General features: G+C 30.8%; 2 protein-coding genes and 1 long non-coding RNA gene across 6 annotated transcripts; all 3 read right to left on the bottom strand.

The window, feature by feature from the left end:
- Positions 1 to 3,648: 3,648 nt before the first annotated feature.
- On the bottom strand, positions 3,649 to 7,771 carry LOC114395025 (internal alternative NAD(P)H-ubiquinone oxidoreductase A1, mitochondrial-like). 2 transcript variants are annotated; one of them, XM_028356713.1, is made up of 9 exons: positions 7,198 to 7,770; positions 6,163 to 6,376; positions 5,722 to 5,882; positions 5,552 to 5,617; positions 5,214 to 5,377; positions 4,704 to 4,818; positions 4,321 to 4,500; positions 4,084 to 4,246; positions 3,649 to 3,999 (listed from the first exon to the last, which is right to left on the bottom strand). In XM_028356713.1, exons 1-8 carry the CDS (start codon positions 7,663 to 7,665, stop codon positions 4,094 to 4,096), a joined length of 1,521 nt encoding a protein of 506 aa, XP_028212514.1. In that variant the 5' UTR covers positions 7,666 to 7,770; the 3' UTR covers positions 3,649 to 3,999; positions 4,084 to 4,093. The 2 variants fall into 2 exon arrangements, with proteins under 2 accessions (XP_028212514.1, XP_028212513.1); XM_028356712.1 differs by having other exon boundaries at positions 3,649 to 4,246; positions 7,198 to 7,771.
- An 814-nt stretch (positions 7,772 to 8,585) lies between these two features.
- Positions 8,586 to 10,330, bottom strand: LOC114395835. The gene is made up of 2 exons (XR_003663127.1): positions 10,151 to 10,330; positions 8,586 to 8,943 (listed from the first exon to the last, which is right to left on the bottom strand). It is a non-coding gene; the product is annotated as an uncharacterized LOC114395835 (long non-coding RNA).
- A 6,507-nt stretch (positions 10,331 to 16,837) lies between these two features.
- Positions 16,838 to 19,520, bottom strand: LOC114394869 (PHD finger-like domain-containing protein 5B). 3 transcript variants are annotated; one of them, XM_028356542.1, is made up of 3 exons: positions 19,393 to 19,489; positions 18,653 to 18,730; positions 16,838 to 17,373 (listed from the first exon to the last, which is right to left on the bottom strand). In XM_028356542.1, exon 3 carries the CDS (start codon positions 17,349 to 17,351, stop codon positions 17,019 to 17,021), a length of 333 nt encoding a protein of 110 aa, XP_028212343.1. In that variant the 5' UTR covers positions 17,352 to 17,373; positions 18,653 to 18,730; positions 19,393 to 19,489; the 3' UTR covers positions 16,838 to 17,018. The 3 variants fall into 3 exon arrangements, with proteins under 3 accessions (XP_028212343.1, XP_028212344.1, XP_028212342.1); XM_028356543.1 differs by having other exon boundaries at positions 18,653 to 18,737; positions 19,393 to 19,478; XM_028356541.1 differs by lacking the exon at positions 18,653 to 18,730 and having other exon boundaries at positions 19,393 to 19,520.
- Positions 19,521 to 20,104: the final 584 nt, after the last annotated feature.

The raw sequence follows: 20,104 nt of genomic DNA, 5'->3' as shown, positions 1-20,104 counted from the left end.
GTTTATTTGCTTTTTTTATGGACTTTGTGATATTTGATCAACTTCTTCATCTAATAAAATCATCTTCACTCAAAACAAGGTCGTTCTTTCGAAATGAAAAGAATACACACTAAAGAGGAAAACATAAAATAACTATATTATTCTTGGAATTATAAATATGAAATAAAATCATATGCCCCGATGTCATATTTATCAGAGCATTTCCCTGGCACAGACTAAACCACTCTATCTCTAGTATGAAACTCATCTGACTCACCTGAAACAAAATGACATTCAGCCCAAACACAAGCACTCACCGGGAATGAGTTATCACATTTGTATATAATAAAACACTAGAGCATGTGAAACATATAATACTTAGAGCTAAATTTATATAAAAAATATCACTTCACAAAATCACACACATTATTCACACTCACTCAAGTTCACACACTCCAGAAAATAACCTCAAACCGCAATTGTTAACTCAATGAAAGCCAAACACAAGCATTATGTAACAAATACACTAGACTCAAACCTAGATGTAATGTGGTACCATTTTTCAATGAAAAACCTTGTCGGGTGCCTAAGAGTACATGACGGGACATGCCTCACAATGGGTAAGTCAGGTCACTCTCACTAAATGAAATCATAAGGAAACCATTTAGGGTGACTCTATTTTGCGAGAATGTTCCAACCATGTGGGATTAACACGGGCTTAAAGAAGCACTCAAACCGAGTGTATTTACCCTCAAGGCCTAGACTCCAAGGAGTCCATCAGGGCCTCTCTCTCCTGATTCAAGTCCAACCCAAAAAATATTTTAACACACAGACTCTACCTATGAATTATGCAATACACACAACTACTCAATTTTTTTACAAAATCTCAATTATTTTTCAAAATTATTTTAACTCGTCGTGCCTTAAGTGATTAAACTCGTTGGATTCCCACCGTGGAACCCACCACAACTCATCGCGCATTAATTCATCGCAAGGGTCTTACAGTTGTGTAATTGCATAATTCATAACTCACAACTCAATACATACAACATCTCAACACCTGTGTAATTCACAATTCATTACATACCAAATGGTTATCACTTACACACAATCTCAATCACAATTTCATAATCCTAATAAAACAATTTATCACATCTCATGAATCATACACATATCACTCAATAGTAATATTTACGTGACACAAAACATGAATAAATTAAATCGAACTATATTGTTTTCAATTAAAAAGAACTTCTACAACAATTAATTTAAAATGTAGCAAAAATAATCACTATTAAGCAATAATTTCTATAACTTCATTGTGTGTGTGTGTGTAATGAATTAAAAATTTATAAAAACAACCCAAAATAATCCCAAATTGATCCTCTAGAGATCTCTATACATGTTCAGTTTAATCCCCAAGCTTGAGTAACTCATTCCTTACCTCAATGTAGTTGCTCAAGCATTCTCCGTTAGCAATGGTGACATTTCTAGTATTCTCTATAGCTCATCCTCTGATTGTTCTGTTAGGGTTTTTGTGCATCAAAAGAAGAAAAAAAAGAACACAAGATGTTTTTGTAAAAGCTGCTCTTGGTTAAAAGTTAATTTATATAATGAGGAAATTGATGACCTAATTTATTTATTTATTTTATTTAAATGAAAAACCCAAAAGGCACAGATGTTACAATGAAAATGCACCTTTTGACTTGTTGGATGCTTGTAACTTTAGACTTTCACTTATAATTGATTCTTCACCTGATATGATATTTTTTGTGGTGAAATGGGCTCCTTTTTTTAATAAAAATATTAATTAGTGGATGAAACTATTAATATTTTGTACAAGAATTAAAAATAAAAATAAATTATAAACATGATTATGTGTTTAATTTCTTTGAGGAGAGGATCATGCTGAATAAAAGTCCTTGTGACAGTATAGGTTTGAAATCCTTCCTTCAAGTTGTGAGCTGTGAACATGAATGATTTCAAAAACAAAAGTGTGTTTGCAAAGGGTATATAATATTGGGGTATGTCAGCCTTATTTGCATTTTGGGTGTGAAAGAGTTATCTCGATCGAATATTATGAATGTTGCTACACCGATGTCATCAGAGACTTTCAATTGTATCCTGAATCTAAAAAAGATTTTAAATTTTTTAATATTTATTTAATTATGTTACAAAAAATAATTCATTATATACAAAACATTAAACCTTGTTGTTGGATACTTGGATGACTGTTTGCATTCTATAGAGGTGTAATAATTTCCATCATTTGTAACTTTCTTTTGGCATTTCTTACATGCAACATAATTCCAATCAAATGTATCGTTGATCTCATTGATTGTTGCATGAAATGTGAACACAATATCCTATTATTTTACATATGTTAAAACTAAGAAATAATAAAGTATTATTGAATATTATGAATACGAAAGTCATGGTAGGTTAGCATACCTGTGATTCTCATGTTCATTTCATGAATATTATATCTTGCAAAGATCTTCTATTTTTATATATATATATTTTAACTACATCAATCAAAGAATTAGAATAAACTAACGATTTTGTTTGTTGAATGTTACAAAATATGTATAATAAAATAAAATAAAAGAATGAAGTTCATTTTATCCTGTCTTGAACTTTGCAAAATCAGAATTGTCTAGGTTGATATAAATCCTTATACTTGAAGTTGAGTTGATTGAATACTCATCTGAAAAATAATTATTAAAATATAATTGTTAGTAAATTAAAATTATTACAGTAAATAAAATATAAAAAATTTATTGTAAGCAAAAAGTATGATAGAGACTTAATTGAATTAGAATTATTTATTTATTAAATAAGTTGAATTGAAAACAATAATTAAGATAGTAAAAAAATATCTCAAATAAATAAATAAATATCAAATTAAATAAACATGCTAATATAAAAATAAAGGGATAGAAAATTATGGATCAATTTTTATTTAAAGATTTTATATATATATATATATATATATATATATAACTTAATATAAAAATTAAATTTAAAAAATAATTTCAATTTCTCTTTTCCAAATCATCAATTTTGTTGACGTGACGACGTAACAGTGAGGAACTCAGCTTTTATACATTATCCTTTGAATGTTTCTTTGATAGGTTTGTGTACATCATTTGTTGAGACAATTCATAAATTATGTATAGTGTATAAGTTCTCCTCTTGTAAAATATTATTGAATTTTGAAATCATATTATCTCGTATCCCTACATGTAGTGGAGTTTCCTGTTGCAATATATTTAAAAGTGCAAATCGAATTAAAATTAAAAGTATTAAATAAATTTAATCAATACAAAATTTGTTTAAAGTAATTTAATGTTAAAAAATTGCATTTTGTGATATGTAATATTGAAGATAGTAAATAAATTTATATTTGTAATAGTTAAAGTTGATGTGAGATATATTTTTTACAGATTAATGTTAAAAATAAATAAATTTCAACTTTGTTTAACCAACATATTTTTTTATAGATTATTTAAAGTTTTAAAGTGTGGGTAAAACTTGGAGAGAAATTGAATGGGACTATTGAATGGGACTGTTATTTTGAAGAGTCTAGAGGGTAAATTTTAACCAAGTAGGCAATACTAATAACAACCTCCCTCAATATTGTTTTGAAACTTTTGTGTGCAATAAAGATGCTCATGAACAGTAGATGAAAATGAAAATTGCTTTCTTGGTTTTCAATATGTACAAAAAGACTTAGGATGGCTACATTTCTAATTGATGAGAGAAGCTACAGGAGAAAAAATGTGTACAAATAGTCTGCATTGGTTTCAAGATGCAAGTTTCATTGCCTTGTCCCTCTGGCCCGTTCCTCAATATCCACCTTTATCTGCCACTGTTTTTATCAAATGGAACATGCGGCAAATGTCATGAACTAATGCAGTTCCATGCTGTCCAAGTCCACTATATTCATCTCATGATAGTTACTTGCTTCTATGAAGAACCCTCAATGAAACCAAGCACAAGTACTGTCATATAAAGATCCTACCAAGTACCAACAAGTCCAAACCCGAATAAAATTCCATAAAACCTTGGGGAACAACAATTAATCATGCTGCAAGAGATTACCTTAAGATTTTCATAATCTGCTTATATCACGGCCAAATACCACAGTTGTAATCCAGTTGACAAATACATAGAATCTGTTCCTCCAGCTGATAACACGTGTGATGTATGCCGAGCGCCAAATAAAAAAACTCAGAAATCCTGCCAGAGCCAACCCTTTTGCCTCCTGTAAGAGCATGGTAAGTGAATCACACTATGTTTTTGAAGTACCAGTAGTATCTCAGGAATGATAAATATTACCTTGCTCTGTCTAAGGTCAACAAGAGCCTTGTATCTACCAATAGATGCCATACTTCCAAGGTGCCTATAAACAAATGGATCCCCAAACTCTATTTCTTTTGCACTGTTCGCATGGCCTGCACCTGCTTTACCAATTTTGTTTAATAGAGCTGCTAAATATTTACCTTGCCTCTCTGCAACCTGTTGAATTCAAATGGCAATGTATCAAATGGACAATAACAAGCTTTCTGGTTAAGAAGAAACAAGCAACACTACTTCACTGATGAACCATTACAAATAAGAACAAAAGAAACAAAGTCACTATGAAATGTCTCTTATTAGCCGAAAACCAAATAGGAATCAAGAAATGAGCTGAGAAAATTAATGAACCTAATATCACTTACTTGGGCTAATGCAGGAAGTGTTTGTCTTCCAGTACTTTCAACAAATCCACTGCAGTCTCCTATAGAGAACACATCTTGTACCGAAGAAACACGGAGCCACTCATCAACACCAATCCTATGAAACAAAAACATTCAGAACTTTCTTTGGGATAGTTTACTGTAGAGAACTTATATATACCTGATCCAGATTTCCTTATATGACAGATAAAAAAAAAACTCAGCCTATTCATAAATCAGCTTCTAATTTGTTGGTTTATAAAGTTCTCTATAAGCACTAATAGAAAAAGAAAGTAAAATGAATTGAACTTCTCTAATAAGCTAAAATCAACTTATCACCTCAGCTTTTCAAGAAGTTAGATGAGAAAGCTTCAATTAAAGTGCTCAGTTGATTTAATTTATGAGAGAATTCATTTTACTTTCTTATATTCTTCAGCTATAAGTACTAACGGAGAAGATTATCCGAACAGGGCGTGGGAAGTGAATGTAACAATGTTGAATAACAAGACTAACCTCCCACCAGGAGCTTTGGGGAGATCCAAAGATTGAATTATAGGCAATGGACCAACACCAGTGGACCATACCAACAACCCATATGGAACCTCAGAACCATCATTAAGGACAATCTTCTGAGGTTTAACATCTTTCACAATGCCACGAACAAGACGAACTCCTGACTGAGAGAGACTACAACATTGGCAAAATATAACGAAACTAATACAGAAAAGTTTTAACAGCTAGCTAGCTTATCAACCAGTTTCAGACAATACAACAATGATGAAGAGTGTCATCTTGTAAATGAAAATTTCCAAATTAAAGATGAAATGCCTTTAGATCAATATGTAACTCACCTTTGTCAATTGCTTGGTAGCATAGCGCCTAAGCCGATCATCAAAGGAAGACAATATCTCATTTGCCTAACAAGGCATGAATAAATTTGTTTAACAACATAAACTACCTTAATAGACAATTTTGGCTTTCATAAGTTCACATATCACATATCTGATGGCACTTAGCATACCTCGATTAGAGTGACACGGATGTAATCCTTTACATGGACATATCTTTGACGAACATCTCTCGTAATAAAATCGCTAAGCTCACCACTGAATTCTACTCCAGTAGGACCACCCCCGACAACCACACAGTGCAAAAGCCTTTGCTTCTCCTCTTCTGAAATCCCTGCATACAAATAAAGCACAAAAGTGATGCACAACCAAAAAAATAGAGTCAATAGTCTATGCACCGTTAGTGTAAAGTGTTTTTTCATTGTCATCTAATCTAAAATCATTATATGTATAATAAGTTTGTTAACTTTTATAATAATTATCTTAAAAATCATACCAACATGATTTCTAATTAGTTACGACTAACATTGCATACAAATTAAAGTCTAAAAATAGAAAAATTATGATGACTCAATATTTGTGGAACTTAGTAAACCTATTATTGTTTAGCAAACCTGGAACATCTGACAGCATCAAGTTCAGGAGCAGCTTCCTACGAATTTCCTGTGCATGGTGAACTTCACGAAGAAAGATGGCATGTTCTTTGACTCCTTGAATTCCAAAAGTGGAAGGTTGTGATCCTAATGCAATTACCAGCTTATCATATGAGATTGTGAATTTCCAGGGAGCTATTGTCTCTACTCCTTCGGTTACAGTCTCACAGTGCACCTTCAAAATAAAGCGCCAAATTCTCCATAATTAAGCCACACTGCTATGGCACCTATCTTCCAAGTTCAACCAATAATAGTATCAAATTGTTTTTTCATTCGGGCCAATAGACACTGCCTTAGAAAGTTAATTTGAGTCCCAAATTCCAATTAAATGGCACAAAAAAATTAAATCTAGAAGTGACAAATTCTTCATCACTTAAGATACTCCAGACATTTCAAATTCTGTATATCCTATAAGTCAATTGTCTTTTTCAGTTTTAGAAAATTTCTACATAACAAAATCATGAAGTTGCTTGTTAAAAGTAGAGTGTAGCTCACACTGCTAGTCCCGAAGTTGTAACGTACACATAGGTGTGAACACAAAATAAAAAAAAATAAAAAAAAAAATAGGCAAACATGTCCACTCTAAAGTCATCTAAACATGTCCACTCCAAAATCATTCATCACCCCCCTCAAAGTCCTTTTTATTTTTTATTTGTTTGAGGTACATCAATCCAACAATAATTGTAAATTATGTCATATGTTAACATTTCCAAAAAGGAGTGTGCACATGCCCTTCATGTGCAAACTTAGAAATCGGATAATATTTTAGGGCTAGAAAAACTTGTAACAGGAATTGAATTTGATCCTGCATAATACACTCTTGAGAAGTGATGATGAATTTTAAGTGTGGTTAAATGATTAGTTTTATAGTCAATTCAAAGAAATGAAACTTGTGGAATAACCTTGGGTCCCACCAAGAAACCAAAAAATCCTAATTAGAGTGATTATTGAACCAAAAAGAAAACACTTGCAACCAAACAAAATAACTTAACACACCATATGGTTATGTGCATCAATTTGTGTACAATTGGCGAGGAAGAAATAAGAACCAGGCTCTCTAGAAATAGCTGGTTGGATCCTCCCAATGGGTTCAGCAACGGATCTAAACTCAAGAGTTCCAACACAAGTAGAGGCCAATAGAGGGGTGAAGACCATGTGGTTGCGAGGTGAGACACAAACAATGTCATACACACGAGGGTCCAAGCCCTTCATGAGCCTGCACCCGGCCCAACCAGAACCCAGCACCACCACACGTGGCTTCTCATGGGGCCTTGTTGGCTCCAAGCCCGAATAATTGTACTCAACAGGCTTCACACAAGGTTTCTCCTCAATGGTGTTGGTGCTGCTGAAGTGGGAGAGAAAAGTGAAGGAGGGTAAAAGACAAAATGGGTCAGTGTTTTTGGGTCTTTGAGATGATGATGCTCTCTTGGTGGCAAACTTTGAGAGGTTTCTTAACCAAGCCATGAATGATCCTTGTTGTTAGTTAGTTTGGTCTCGACCTCAAATGGGTTTCAGTGGATTTTTTGAAAGAATATGTATAAGTAGATATGCATCACAAAATTTAGATTGGGGTGGAAACTGAAATAAGTGTAAGAAATTAAGTTCCATGCACGTGGGCTTTGTTTTGAGTTTATTAACTTGATATAAGGTGGGACAGGTTTGTGTGCTGATGATGTTTGGATTTAGTTGTAGACTTGTAGCAAGTAAGGTGGCATTGGCACCTCATGTTATTTGACAAATGTCTTCATATGAATTTTCGTGAAGGATAATAAGAATTATCTACACGAAAATTCTTAAATATATATACACAAGGAGTTAACCTGTACTAATATAAATTATTTTTAAATTAAAATGAATAAACAATAAGAAAGAGTGAGAAAACCCAAATGTAATGAAATTGCAAAGCATATCAACTGTGCTTCGGAGCTGCTGAGCAGAGTGTGGGATCAAGATTCTTTTTCCTATGGAGATTATATTTGACTCAAATTTTGTTCGTATCATGCATAATTACTAATTAGGCTACTGATTAATCGTGATTGGTAGATATAAGTAATTTCTTTTATGTATAAAAGTAGTAAAATAGAGAGAACCTCATGAGGTAGGACACGAATCACATGTTGAGACTGCTAATTAACAAAGAGACACTTAGAAGTTAGAAGATCATTGCAAAGGCCTCAACCGTAAGTAGTTTTATTTATGTTAATCGCAGCTACTGATCAATTAACGAGTCTCTAAGCAATTGATGTTGGCTAATATTGGTTCATACACGTGACATGTAGAAAAAGACGCGTATGAATCGATAGTAGTAATTTAATTTATTCTTCTTATGTATTCCCTCATTTATTGTATTGTCAACACTGTCTATGTAGTTTCTTTCGATGCTATTTACAAATACAACAGGACAGTGCACGTGACTTTTATTTTTTAATGATCAACATATATACATAAAGCTCTCTTTGTCTTCTCATTCATCTTAGCAACTTTGCTCGTTCTTCCTCTAAAAGATACATATGTTTATAAAATGAAAGGCTAAATATTGCATTAACTGCGTTAACTGAAATAATGTAAACTATAAAGTATTGCATTTCCAATAATCTCTCATGGCTCAGCCTTTTCGCCCTCCATTACCTCCCCAACTAGCCCCCTTCCATGGATCGTGCCCATGATTTGCAGTTGGTTCACCATAGTCTTGAAGGTTTATTACCTTTAATGACCTCCCCACCATGCTCGAAGCTTCATCATCTGTGTGTAATAATCCCAAGTAAAACAATATTTTGCTTATCACAAAACATATGAAAAGAGAGATGAAATTTAATCACTTTGATGTTTATCATTTCTCATAAACAACATTAAAATTAACCAAGAAATTATTATTGTGATATTAATAAAAGTCAAATAATTGAAAATTAGAATTTAAGTATAATGTATTGATAATATAAAAGTTTTTTATATATATTATTATAAGATGTCATGTACAAGGAAAGATTGTTTGTTTTTTTAGTAATTATTTAAAAGGTTGCATATAAGATTATTTCTAATTACTATTTTTTTGTACAGAATTTCAAACTTCTAGTTGACAGTATTGATAATTAATATAACAGTATAAGGAAAATTAAAAATTTAAAACTACATCCGCACAATTAATTTTAAAATTTAATTGGAATACATGACAAGTAAAGATTTTTTATAGTATCATTTAAATTGTCATATAATAGAAAATATTGATCTTGTAATAATTAATTTAAAATTCATATTCAAAATATTTTTAACTGGTTTTATTGATGCAGTAAAAGAATTACATTAAGAGAAACTCTTATAATATATATAATTTTGTCTCTTGGCAAAAAGTCAATAAGACATAATCTAAAACTTGGAAATGAGAGGTCATAAATCGTGGCAACATGAACACACGAAGCTTCGAGATATATGTAGTATACACTCCTAATAATTGAGTAATAACTGCCTACCTTCTATTTCATCTTTAAACATTGTTGTAATAATATTGTAATAATAGATGTAAAGCTTAAAAAGTCCCTTTAAACTTTTCTCTTTTTTTTATACATGCCAAATTTAGCACAAACCAATGTGATAAATTTCTTCCATGAAAATTCTATATATTCTAAACATCACAACTAAAACTGCTTGTTAAGGAAAAGAGAGAACACTACTAAAACTGTTAAAGAAAAAGAAAATGGGGCAGCCATAACAAGAGAAGTTTATGTGCTTTGGTTAGTTTCTTTCCTTTAAATCTATCCTTTCAAAGGCAAAATATAATATTCCAACGAGACTTTAGTTCTTTAAACTAATAACAACCACAAAAAAAAAAGGATGATGAACAAATATATCAAAGTCTTCCATTTAGTGTTTTCTCTCCTAGCTAGATATTACTAATTACCTAAAAAATTAAAGGGAGATACACAAAATAAGATGAAATGAAAAGGAAACTCACTTGAGAAGAAAATAGGGCTCCGAGCAGTGGCAGAACATATAACCAAGAAAGTTATGAAAAAAAAGAAGGGAAAACACACGCCATTCTTAGCTCCAAATGCCATTTTAACTTTCCAATCTCTCTATCCTATATTAATTAGGTCAACTGAGTGAAGGGCAGTGCTAGTCCAACGTTGTATTTAACTATTTATAGAGGAGAGAAAACTATGCCTAAAGTTTCGGGACACTTGTATAAATACTATTGGAGGAAGAAGTTGACTCTCCTTAATGCGAATTACAATGTACAAGTTGTGTTGCGTTGGGTTCACAAACTACCAAACATGACAATATCACACGACGTTCACGTAAGGTCAACGGGCTCACAACACACGTAAGGTGCATTCCTGTTCAGAAAATATTTTTTTAACGTTAAAGTGAGATAATAAAAAGTTAGTTTCAATTTAAAAATACATATTTAAGATGTGAATCCAAAAAAAGTTTAAAAAAATTAAGAAATCGATCTTAATGTTTATGTTTAAAAAATAACATTGCTCTAGCACTTGAATTTTTATTTTCGAAATGAGAGACTTTGATTTTTTTTTTGTGTGATTGGATTTCTATTGCTTGTTAATATATATTATGATGATCTTAAATATATGGCCTTTTTATCTTATACATTAGGTACATAATAAATTAAGTTACTTTAAATATATTATTTTAAATGTTTTGAAATTTCATCATTAAGAATATTAAATGTTTAAATATATTTTTCATACACTAAATACTTTTTTATATAAATAAGCATAATTAAATTATATATTTGACTCTTCCAAAATAAGTTTCTTGTTTAATTTTAGAAAATAAATTAATAATTTCAGTTGTTGAATATTATAAAACATAACATAACATTATCTATACACGTCTTAAAATATTAATCATTAACCATTTCCATAAAATACCTAAATTACTTATTTTACTTTTACTCAATTTTGAGCAATTAAATCCAAATTTCAAATATATACTTAAACGAAAATAAATTATTTATACTGTCATGGAATCCGAATTTATCTCAAATTGAATTGGGACTTCAAACTTATACAGCTGGCTCCAACTACCTGATCAATAATATATATACGTCTTAATTACTTGTTCAGTTGCATAAAACCTGACACCAGATATCTGATTATTTTTTTAATAATCATTGAAAATGTGATTCCAATAGGTCAATAGTATGCAGTGAAAAAAATAATATTATTTTTATTAATTTTGTTAATAAAAGAATTTGAAATTACCATTTCTCTTCCTTCTCCATGCACCACCAAATAAACATTATAACTCAATTTTAATATAGGCTTTATATTTAATTATATTTTATAATTTGAATAATTATTTTAAAATAAAGTTAGTTTCATTTTGAAACATGTACTTTTCATGTCAAAGAAGCACGAATTACCGCATTACTCTAGTTTCATAAACTTTTTTTAACATGTAACACATTAACACATGCCAAAATCATTCAATGTAAATATCACGTCATCAACAAAAAGGCTTACAACAAGGATTTCACATATTTCTTCAGTAGCTAGGCGCATAGCTGTGTCTCAAATCCTTCCTTGATAAAATATCCCTCAATCTGATTATATCACGCTCATAGGATACTTTAATCCTACTTTTAACAAAATAATTCATTTTAAATGAGACATTAAATATCTGTCATTTTAAATTTAATGTTTGGATGATAATTTAAAGAGAAATTGAATATCTGAAATTTTAATAGGAAATTTTAATTAACAAAAAATAAGTAATATGAAATTTTCTTAAAAATCAAAGAATTTCAATTTTCTCAGAGCCTACTCATTCTTCCAAATCGATCTCATCGCGCTTCTCACCACGAACGCCATCGACATCTCTTACCCCGACGTGGAGCACCACATTCTCCCCTCGAAGCTCTTCCTCAAAGTTCCCATCTCCTACTCTTGCGTCAACGATATTTGCAAATCCGTCGCTATTCACTACAAGACCCGTCCCTCCGACACCCTCCTCCATCGTCGACGTCGTCTACGCCGGCCTCGTCTCCTCCGACCAGCTCCGCGAGGTTAACTCCATTTTCGATCCTGATGTGGGCCAAAATCTCATCGTTCCTCTCCCTTGCACCTGCTTCAACGGCTCCGATAACTCTCTCCCTGCGATTTACCTCTCTTATGTTGTTCGCCCCGTTGATACCCTCGTTGTCGTTGCTGCTAGGTACTTCATCACTCTCACTGATTTGATGAATGTTAATGCCATGGGAAGCAGTGCTATCAACATGGTGATATCCTTGTTGTTTCAATACCCATTAATTAAATTAAATAATGTTACTTTTTTTTTTGTTCCTTACAATTTATAATTTCCTATTTAATTTGAATTTTATTGAAATTAAATTACTTTATCCAAATAAGGAAATTAAAATAGAAGAAATTGAATTGCCTCATCCAAACAAAATATTTATAAAATGAAAGGAATTTAAATTAAGACAATCAAAATGTTGTGTATTTGAATTTTCTAAAAAAAATTAAATCCCCATCGAAACACATTGTAAGGATCAATCTAGGCCTAGGTCAAAGGAGCGGTGGTTTAGGATTCTAAGTTGGAAGGGTCAAAAAAACTTTCACAAAAAAAAAAAAAAAAAATATATATATATATATATATATATATATATATATATATATATATATATATATATATATACTTAACTACATAACAGTATTTTCTATATTATTTTATACCAATTATTATAAGTTGATTGAAATAGTTGTCCTCTTTCATGTTTTTTTTATATTTTTTTAATATCTAATTTTAAAACATGAAATATGATTAGAAAATATTATTTTCTTAGTTGTTAGTTTTTTTTCTTGATGTGTTACATATATAAATTCATGTAAAATAAATTTTTACTTTCTTTTTTTTTACTTTCTAACTCGTAACTTAACATGTAATGAACCCATTACAATGTTGCTCTTTCAGAATGCAACCGGACCATATTGAAGAATGCTGACCAATGATAAATGGAAGCTTATGTGGGAAGATGCTTGGGTCCACTCTTTAATTTCAATTTTCATTAAAAAAATAAATACTTGTGTGTAACACCCCGTTTTTCATTAAAAAAAATTAAAAAGATTTAAAAATAAATAGATTTTTAGAAAAATAATGAGACTTTTGTAATTAAATAAATAAAGATAAATAATTTTATTAATTAAAATAATGGTTTTAAGGTAAACAAAATAAATATGTGTTTTTAGAAAACAAAAAAGATGTTTTATTTATTCAGGGAGTAAAATAGAGTTCATTTTTATACAATAATAAAATAAATAAAAATAAATTAAATAATATGTTTAAAGTACCCTAATTATAAATAGAGACATATTAGGTCAATTTTTATGTTTATGATATGGTTTTTCCTCTCCAAAAATCCTCTTTTTCTCGTATACACCTAAACATATCCCAGTAAAACTACGATCTTGGATTCGTTGACCGTTGGATTGTCTGAAATTTAGACAACACCTTCGAAACTCATTTTTACACATTTCCATCATTTGGATTTGCGAAACAATGTCTGTAAAAAGAGAAATATTCATCGCACAAAGACAGTGAAATTGAGGCTCTAATCTCTTCTCATTCTCTCTAGCGCTTGAAAACTCTACTAGAGCAACAAGAGGAAAAAGCTTAGGAATCTTTGGGTACTCCTAGAGACGTCGTTATCCCTATCCGGCTACACACGTGAGCCCACTTAGAGATAAAGAATGAGTTTATCGCAACTGGGATTAGAATAAACATGTGTAGAGATCTTTAAAGGATCAAATTGGAGTTTATTTTATGATGTTTATTGTATTGTAATTATGCCTTTATAACTATAATCACGATATTATTATGTTTGACAGGTTAATTGATGTCCTAATGCAAATTGGTTGCTAAAATTGAGTGCTTTTGGTGTTTTCGTGTTTTTGAACCTATGATTTTGATTCCTCTTATTTTGATATGATTATGTGAAATTGTTTGAGGGATTTTACTCCCCATGTTATGAGAAGCATTTCTGTATAGGTTGTTTGTGTTTTGGACAAGATTGACTAGATTAGCATGAGAATTAAATTATTGGAAACGTTCTTTGTCATATTTTGATCTCATAAGCTTATTATGTGTTGATGATTATAACACACATAAACACATAAATATTTTCAATGCATTTTTAGTTTAATTATTTATTAACTCTTTTTAATTGAAAATAATATAGTTCGATTTAATATATACATGTTTTGTGCAATGTAAATATTAATACCGTGTGATGTTTATATGATTCATGAGGTGTGATAACATATTGCATTGAGATTAAAACATTGTAATCGAGATTGGGTCACTATAAAAAAACATATTTTTGACGTCCAAAATCCATTGGAAACGTTAAAAATCCGTTGGTTATTGAACATTTCCGACAAACAAAAATCCATCGAAAAAATGCTCGTAGGAAATTTTAACTGACGGATTTTTTTTATCCGTCGGATATCGTCTGTGGGTAATTTTCAACGGATATTTTTTATCGAAAATTTCTAACGGATACTGGCCGTCAAAAATTTCCCACAAAATATTTTCAATGGATGTTTCCGTCGCAAACATTTGACTGAAAAATCTGTCAGAAATTTTTTATGGATTATTTTCGACAAATTTTTTGGTCAAAAATTACTCACAGAAAATCTCATTTTATAGGTAATTTAATATTTCAATTGATTTAGCAATTATTTGTATTTTTATTATTGACAGTAAAAATTAGAATTGATACATTTATTGAATAAATAGTCTTATATTTAGTTACATAGACAAATATATTTGCTCATACTGCCAATTAGTAATTTTCGACAAAAATTAATTAATTATGTTTAGTGAAATATTTTTCTAATCATATTAATATATATATGTATATATATTAATTGATAAAGTTTAAATTTAAAATGTTCTCTAAAGAATTCAATTCAAGTGTACTATATCAATCACGTATGGAAAACTAAAATCACTACTCTGGTTTGAATTTCCTCAACATTAAAATATAATTAAGTCTTTTTTAAGAAAAATTATAATTAAACATGTTTCGTATATATATTTCCTTTTTATTATATTAAATTTATCTTTTTCTTTTTTCGGCACTACATACTAAAATGACGTGCCTATGTGTGCACGAGTGGCTTAAAAATAATCAAATGACTGAACGCTACAATAAAAAATTACCATTTGTATTGACCAATTGAAATAAGGAAAAGTTGACCTCAACGGACTTGACATACGTGATATATTAATCCTAATTTTTAAATTAAATTAACATATAAATGAATAAAAAAATTTGAATTTTTTTAAATAAAAAGTGTTTCAATAATTGGAAATAAAGTCCAGTAGTCAACTAACCATGATTAACAAGGAAAGAAATATTTTTAGGGTACTGTTGCTCTTGCAAAATCAGCATTAGCAAGTTCATATTAAGTCTAATGCAAAATAATAAAAAAATTATTAATGGTCTTTGTGTCAAATTAAATTAAATATTGACCCCACATGTGGTGCTATAATCTGGATGGATAGAGGGACTCGATCTTCCTCAACAAAATAAGTAAGAAGAAGCAACTAAAATTTCAAACCAAGTTGGTAACACCAACATCTACATGTCCTACTTAATTAAGAACAAAAGAGAAGTCAGATGAGGATCACTTGACTAGAGATATATTAAAAAAAAAGGATCAATAACATCAAACTAATTATAATTGACTAAATGGAACTTTTTAGAAAATAAAACATCAAACTAATAATAATTGAAAACATATATAACAGATTAAAAGTATATTTTAAAGTAAAGTATATTGTGTCCTCATTGACCGATATTAACAAATTCTACAACTGGAATGACAACATCATAGAATTGAAGGATACTTAGTTAGAGTTACAAAAGCTAAAAGCTAATCATCAATTCAAGAAAAACAATTTCACAATTGAAACCCAATGTATTAATTTCTTAGTCTGTGTTTATCATTCATAGTTAACTTAATATGAAGCATAAAAAAAATGATTCCTTCCTCAATTCTGAGTTGAGCATCCTTTTGGAGAAAATTTCAAGAACTAACCACGCTAACAAATTCATTAATCCATTTTCAGCAACACGCAATTTATAGAAGAAAAAGAATCCCCTTTCTTATCTCAGGCGCAGTATCACATGGAGGAACAAAAAATTTACACCGACTAAGCATAAGCTTTGGGTCAAGAATTTCATCAAACACCATACATGCGTAAGTCATTTCCCAACTTTAAAATTCATCTCTATAAACCCTACTTCACAGAACAAAACACATTGCATTCCAATCTTCAAATCAATAGGAACAAATATACAATTAACTTATATAAAAACAAGATAGCTGCTATTTTAAAATAATTTTGGATTACTCAATGTGAATTCAAACATACACTCAATGGGCTCTTAAACCAATATTTAGTCTTGTTACCAATTAAACAACCCACACACTATGACTAAGGAACAGAACTATTCACCCTGCACCAGGTGAGAAAATAAAATACTGGACAATTGCCCCCCTCAACAAGCACAAATGCTAGCCAAATTTCAATGTTAACGGCCATTCGTTGTAATAATCCAAAACCAGCTACGATTACCAATCGATGTTGTCATTATAGTTCAAGTTGATACTTCCATAATGGCTATTGGCTAATTCTTTGATCAGTAGCAAACTAGTCAAGCATTTATATCATAATTGTACCATAAAAAAGTTTACGAGCTCAAGGTTTCACATCCTATGGTTCTTATATCCAAACAATACACGTACAAAAAAGTTTTAGAGAAATACAAATGCCTCCGTATTCTACCTTCATCATCTCTTCTTAAAACCATACTTTTTGCGTTCATAAAATAAATCAGTCTTGGCACTCCCTAAGTTAACAATTTTGGGGCAACCATCTCTATCTTTCTCCTGCTGTGTGCATTCCTTGCAGTAGTAGGCATCAGATATTCCAACTCCTCCGCATATGACACATCGACCCTGAAATGATCCGTAGTTGCATTCATCACAAACTCGGACAAGTGTACAAGGACGCACATAAGAGTCACATATCACACACTTGCCATCACATTTCTCGCACAGTCGTCCAATGGCAATCCCTGGCTGCTTCCGGCACATAATCAAATCAGGATGATGCTTGGCCATATTTTCAACAACCTGCTAGATGCTGAACATACATATATAACTAGTAAGTACTGTCTACATTTGAAAGTTGAACAAAATATAAAGTAAATCAGTATGTTAGGCACTCATGCTAGGCCATGTGGGAACTGGGAAATATGAGTAAAAGGCAGGCGAGAGATTTTGGTTGTAAAAACCTTGCTAGTGGTGGCGAGGGAAGGGGAAACAGTTAGACGCAAGGATTAAGGGAAAGATAGGGATGATGGAGGAAGGGCACCTTTTCTGACATTTTCTTTTTCTACATTTTAATACTAAAAACAGAGGTCTGTCCTCTGAATTTTACTATAACTTCTATAGAGAATTCCAGTTCCTATCACAGTAAACCAGTGATTCTATCAAATCAAGTTATAGCACAAAATTACACAACACATATTGGATAGCTTCATTGTATACTTAATAACTTATTAGGTATACAAAGGAAGCTATCCAATATTATTCACATATCAACTCCAGATATCCAGCAATTTATTTTTTGCTGTACTTGATATATAACAATTAAACTTGCTATTTGCTAATAGCTGTTCTCAGTCTTAAGTCACTCAATGACTCAACATATATTCACTCAATCATTCTAAGAAATTATGACATGCAAGGGATAGATGCATAGAAACATGATGTAAGAGATTCAAGTCTTCATAATCTTCAGAAATTAACATCATAACAAATCTAGAACTCATGCTAGAACTGAAATTCAAAAGCCAGTCCAAGACACTGAGATCATGTTCAACAACAATTACGTAGCTGGAAAAAGAGAAAAGCAAACATTCAATATTTATCTTGACAAGTGATTCAGCATAAATAAGGACCATTATCATCTGATAAAACCTGACATAGACTTATATGGGATCCTGACCAATCATTCTGACAAATATAATGATGCACTATATTCCATAAAAGAAAGTTAACTTAAGAAAACAGAAATAACAGTTGATAGAAAACAGAAACAGAAATGAACACATCAAGGTAATAAGAATAGAGATATCATGTGGTGCAGGACATAACAGTTGATAGACAAGTATCAAAAGGACATAATATGAATTTCAATATTTTACTGAGACAAATTGATATGAAAATAACAATAGTCAATAGAGATTGTGCCCCTAAATTGACTTCAGTAAAATAACACTCCTATAGGCCTTAGGAAAGAGTTAGGACTTGTGCTCCTTATTCCATTTCAAAATATATGTCCTACAAAAATCTGTCAAGTAACCATAAAGATTTTGCCCTAGAATTTCCAATCTGTTTGATGCCAAGAAAAGCTCTACCTCCGAATTGGAAAATGGCTGTGATGGAATGAAAGCTCTACAGTGACAAAAGGTCAGCAACCTCCATAGCTCACAATCCTGTTCTCTATGATGGAATGAATCAATTGGAAGTAGATAAAAATTTTACAAGAAAGAAAAATGGACAGATATGCATGCCCTATGTCCTCACAGAAGAGCAAGTGGTAAACATTCTCGCCAGAGGACTGTCCAATAAGAACTTTGGAAGGGGGGTGGGGGTTTGAAAGAATAAAAAGTGTTTCTGAACTCTAAGTCCTATATAATAGGACTTTGGTTAAGATCATAGATACTAGTAAATAGTAATAATTAAAATGGAATTTCCTAGTTTTTAAGGATGCAGATAACCAACTCTGAGAGAAATTGGTATTCTATTTTTTTGTATCAGGTAAAACATACAAGGTATCTTTTCCTTTTGAGTACAATAACAATAACAGCAATATACAAACATCAAGTTCAAATTACTTCAGGGTTTTACATAGAACATGAGAATACCACCCAACAATGCTACTAATAAGTTATCCAAAATGCCAAGGATTGCCATAAAAATTTTCCTACAAATCTCAATTAAAACCACATTCCAAGAAACTGATCAATACTGGACCGATTCTAGGGTTACGTTTTCTTTCTTCCTATGTACTATTCAGCAAACGATAAAAGCTAAAGATAAAAAAAAAATGAAAAAAAAGTGCGGAGAAGAAAATCACAACAATTGAGAAGCTAACCTGTGCCAGAACACGGAACAACGAGGGTTGTGTTACGGTGGAAGCGAAAGAGAAAGAAGCAAGGGAGGGAGAAGAATGGAGCGGAGAAGGAAATGGAACTTCACTGAACAATCCAGAACCAAAAAAGGCCCAAGCCCAAGTCCAAATCCAAGCCCAACACATCAAAAGATTTTTGTCCATGTCGAAACACATGATAATTTTCTAATTAACTGAAAATTCTGATATTAAATTTATGTGTTTATATTATTAGCCCTAACAAAAAAAAAAGTTATATGATTAAAGATCTAGATTAGTGATAATTTTAACAACCACGAATGTCGTACCTAGCTAGTTCGATTACTTTGGCCTCTCACTAATCTGGATATTTTACAGAAGAGTGTTAATTCAGATTTTTTTTTAAAAAAAAAATATATCCTGTTTATTCATAATTAAAAATATTATATTATTTTTAAAACATTATACAGAAAATCATGAAAACAACACTATTCTCATTATTTTTTGTACTGGTCGTTAAAAAACGTGAATTGAAGGGTTTTCTTGTGTTTTAATTGGATTTAAAATAACATAATGTTTTATATTAATCAATTATATTATTTTAAAATAATATTTTTTCATGTCATAGTACCATATTATTTTTTTATTGCAACAAATTTTATCACTTTTTTTTTTAATTCATAAAACTATATAATTATATTAATCATAGTAATAGTAA

This window comes from Glycine soja, chromosome 18 (assembly GCF_004193775.1).
Source record: "Glycine soja cultivar W05 chromosome 18, ASM419377v2, whole genome shotgun sequence".
Taxonomy (NCBI): Eukaryota; Viridiplantae; Streptophyta; class Magnoliopsida; order Fabales; family Fabaceae; genus Glycine; species Glycine soja.
This window is presented reverse-complemented; position numbering and strand designations above follow the sequence as displayed.

Excerpts from the sequence above, each read along its gene's own strand:
- LOC114394869 (XM_028356541.1), bottom strand. The coding sequence starts at position 17,351 with ATGGCCAAGCATCATCCTGATTTGATTATGTGCCGGAAGCAGCCAGGG.
- LOC114395025 (XM_028356712.1), bottom strand. The coding sequence starts at position 7,665 with ATGGCTTGGTTAAGAAACCTCTCAAAGTTTGCCACCAAGAGAGCATCA. Across the intron at positions 6,377-7,197 it reads TTGATGCACATAACCATATG|GTGCACTGTGAGACTGTAAC; the intron begins GTGTGTTAAGTT and ends TTTATTTTGAAG. Across the intron at positions 5,378-5,551 it reads CTACCAAGCAATTGACAAAG|TCAGGAGTTCGTCTTGTTCG; the intron begins GTGAGTTACATA and ends AGTCTCTCTCAG.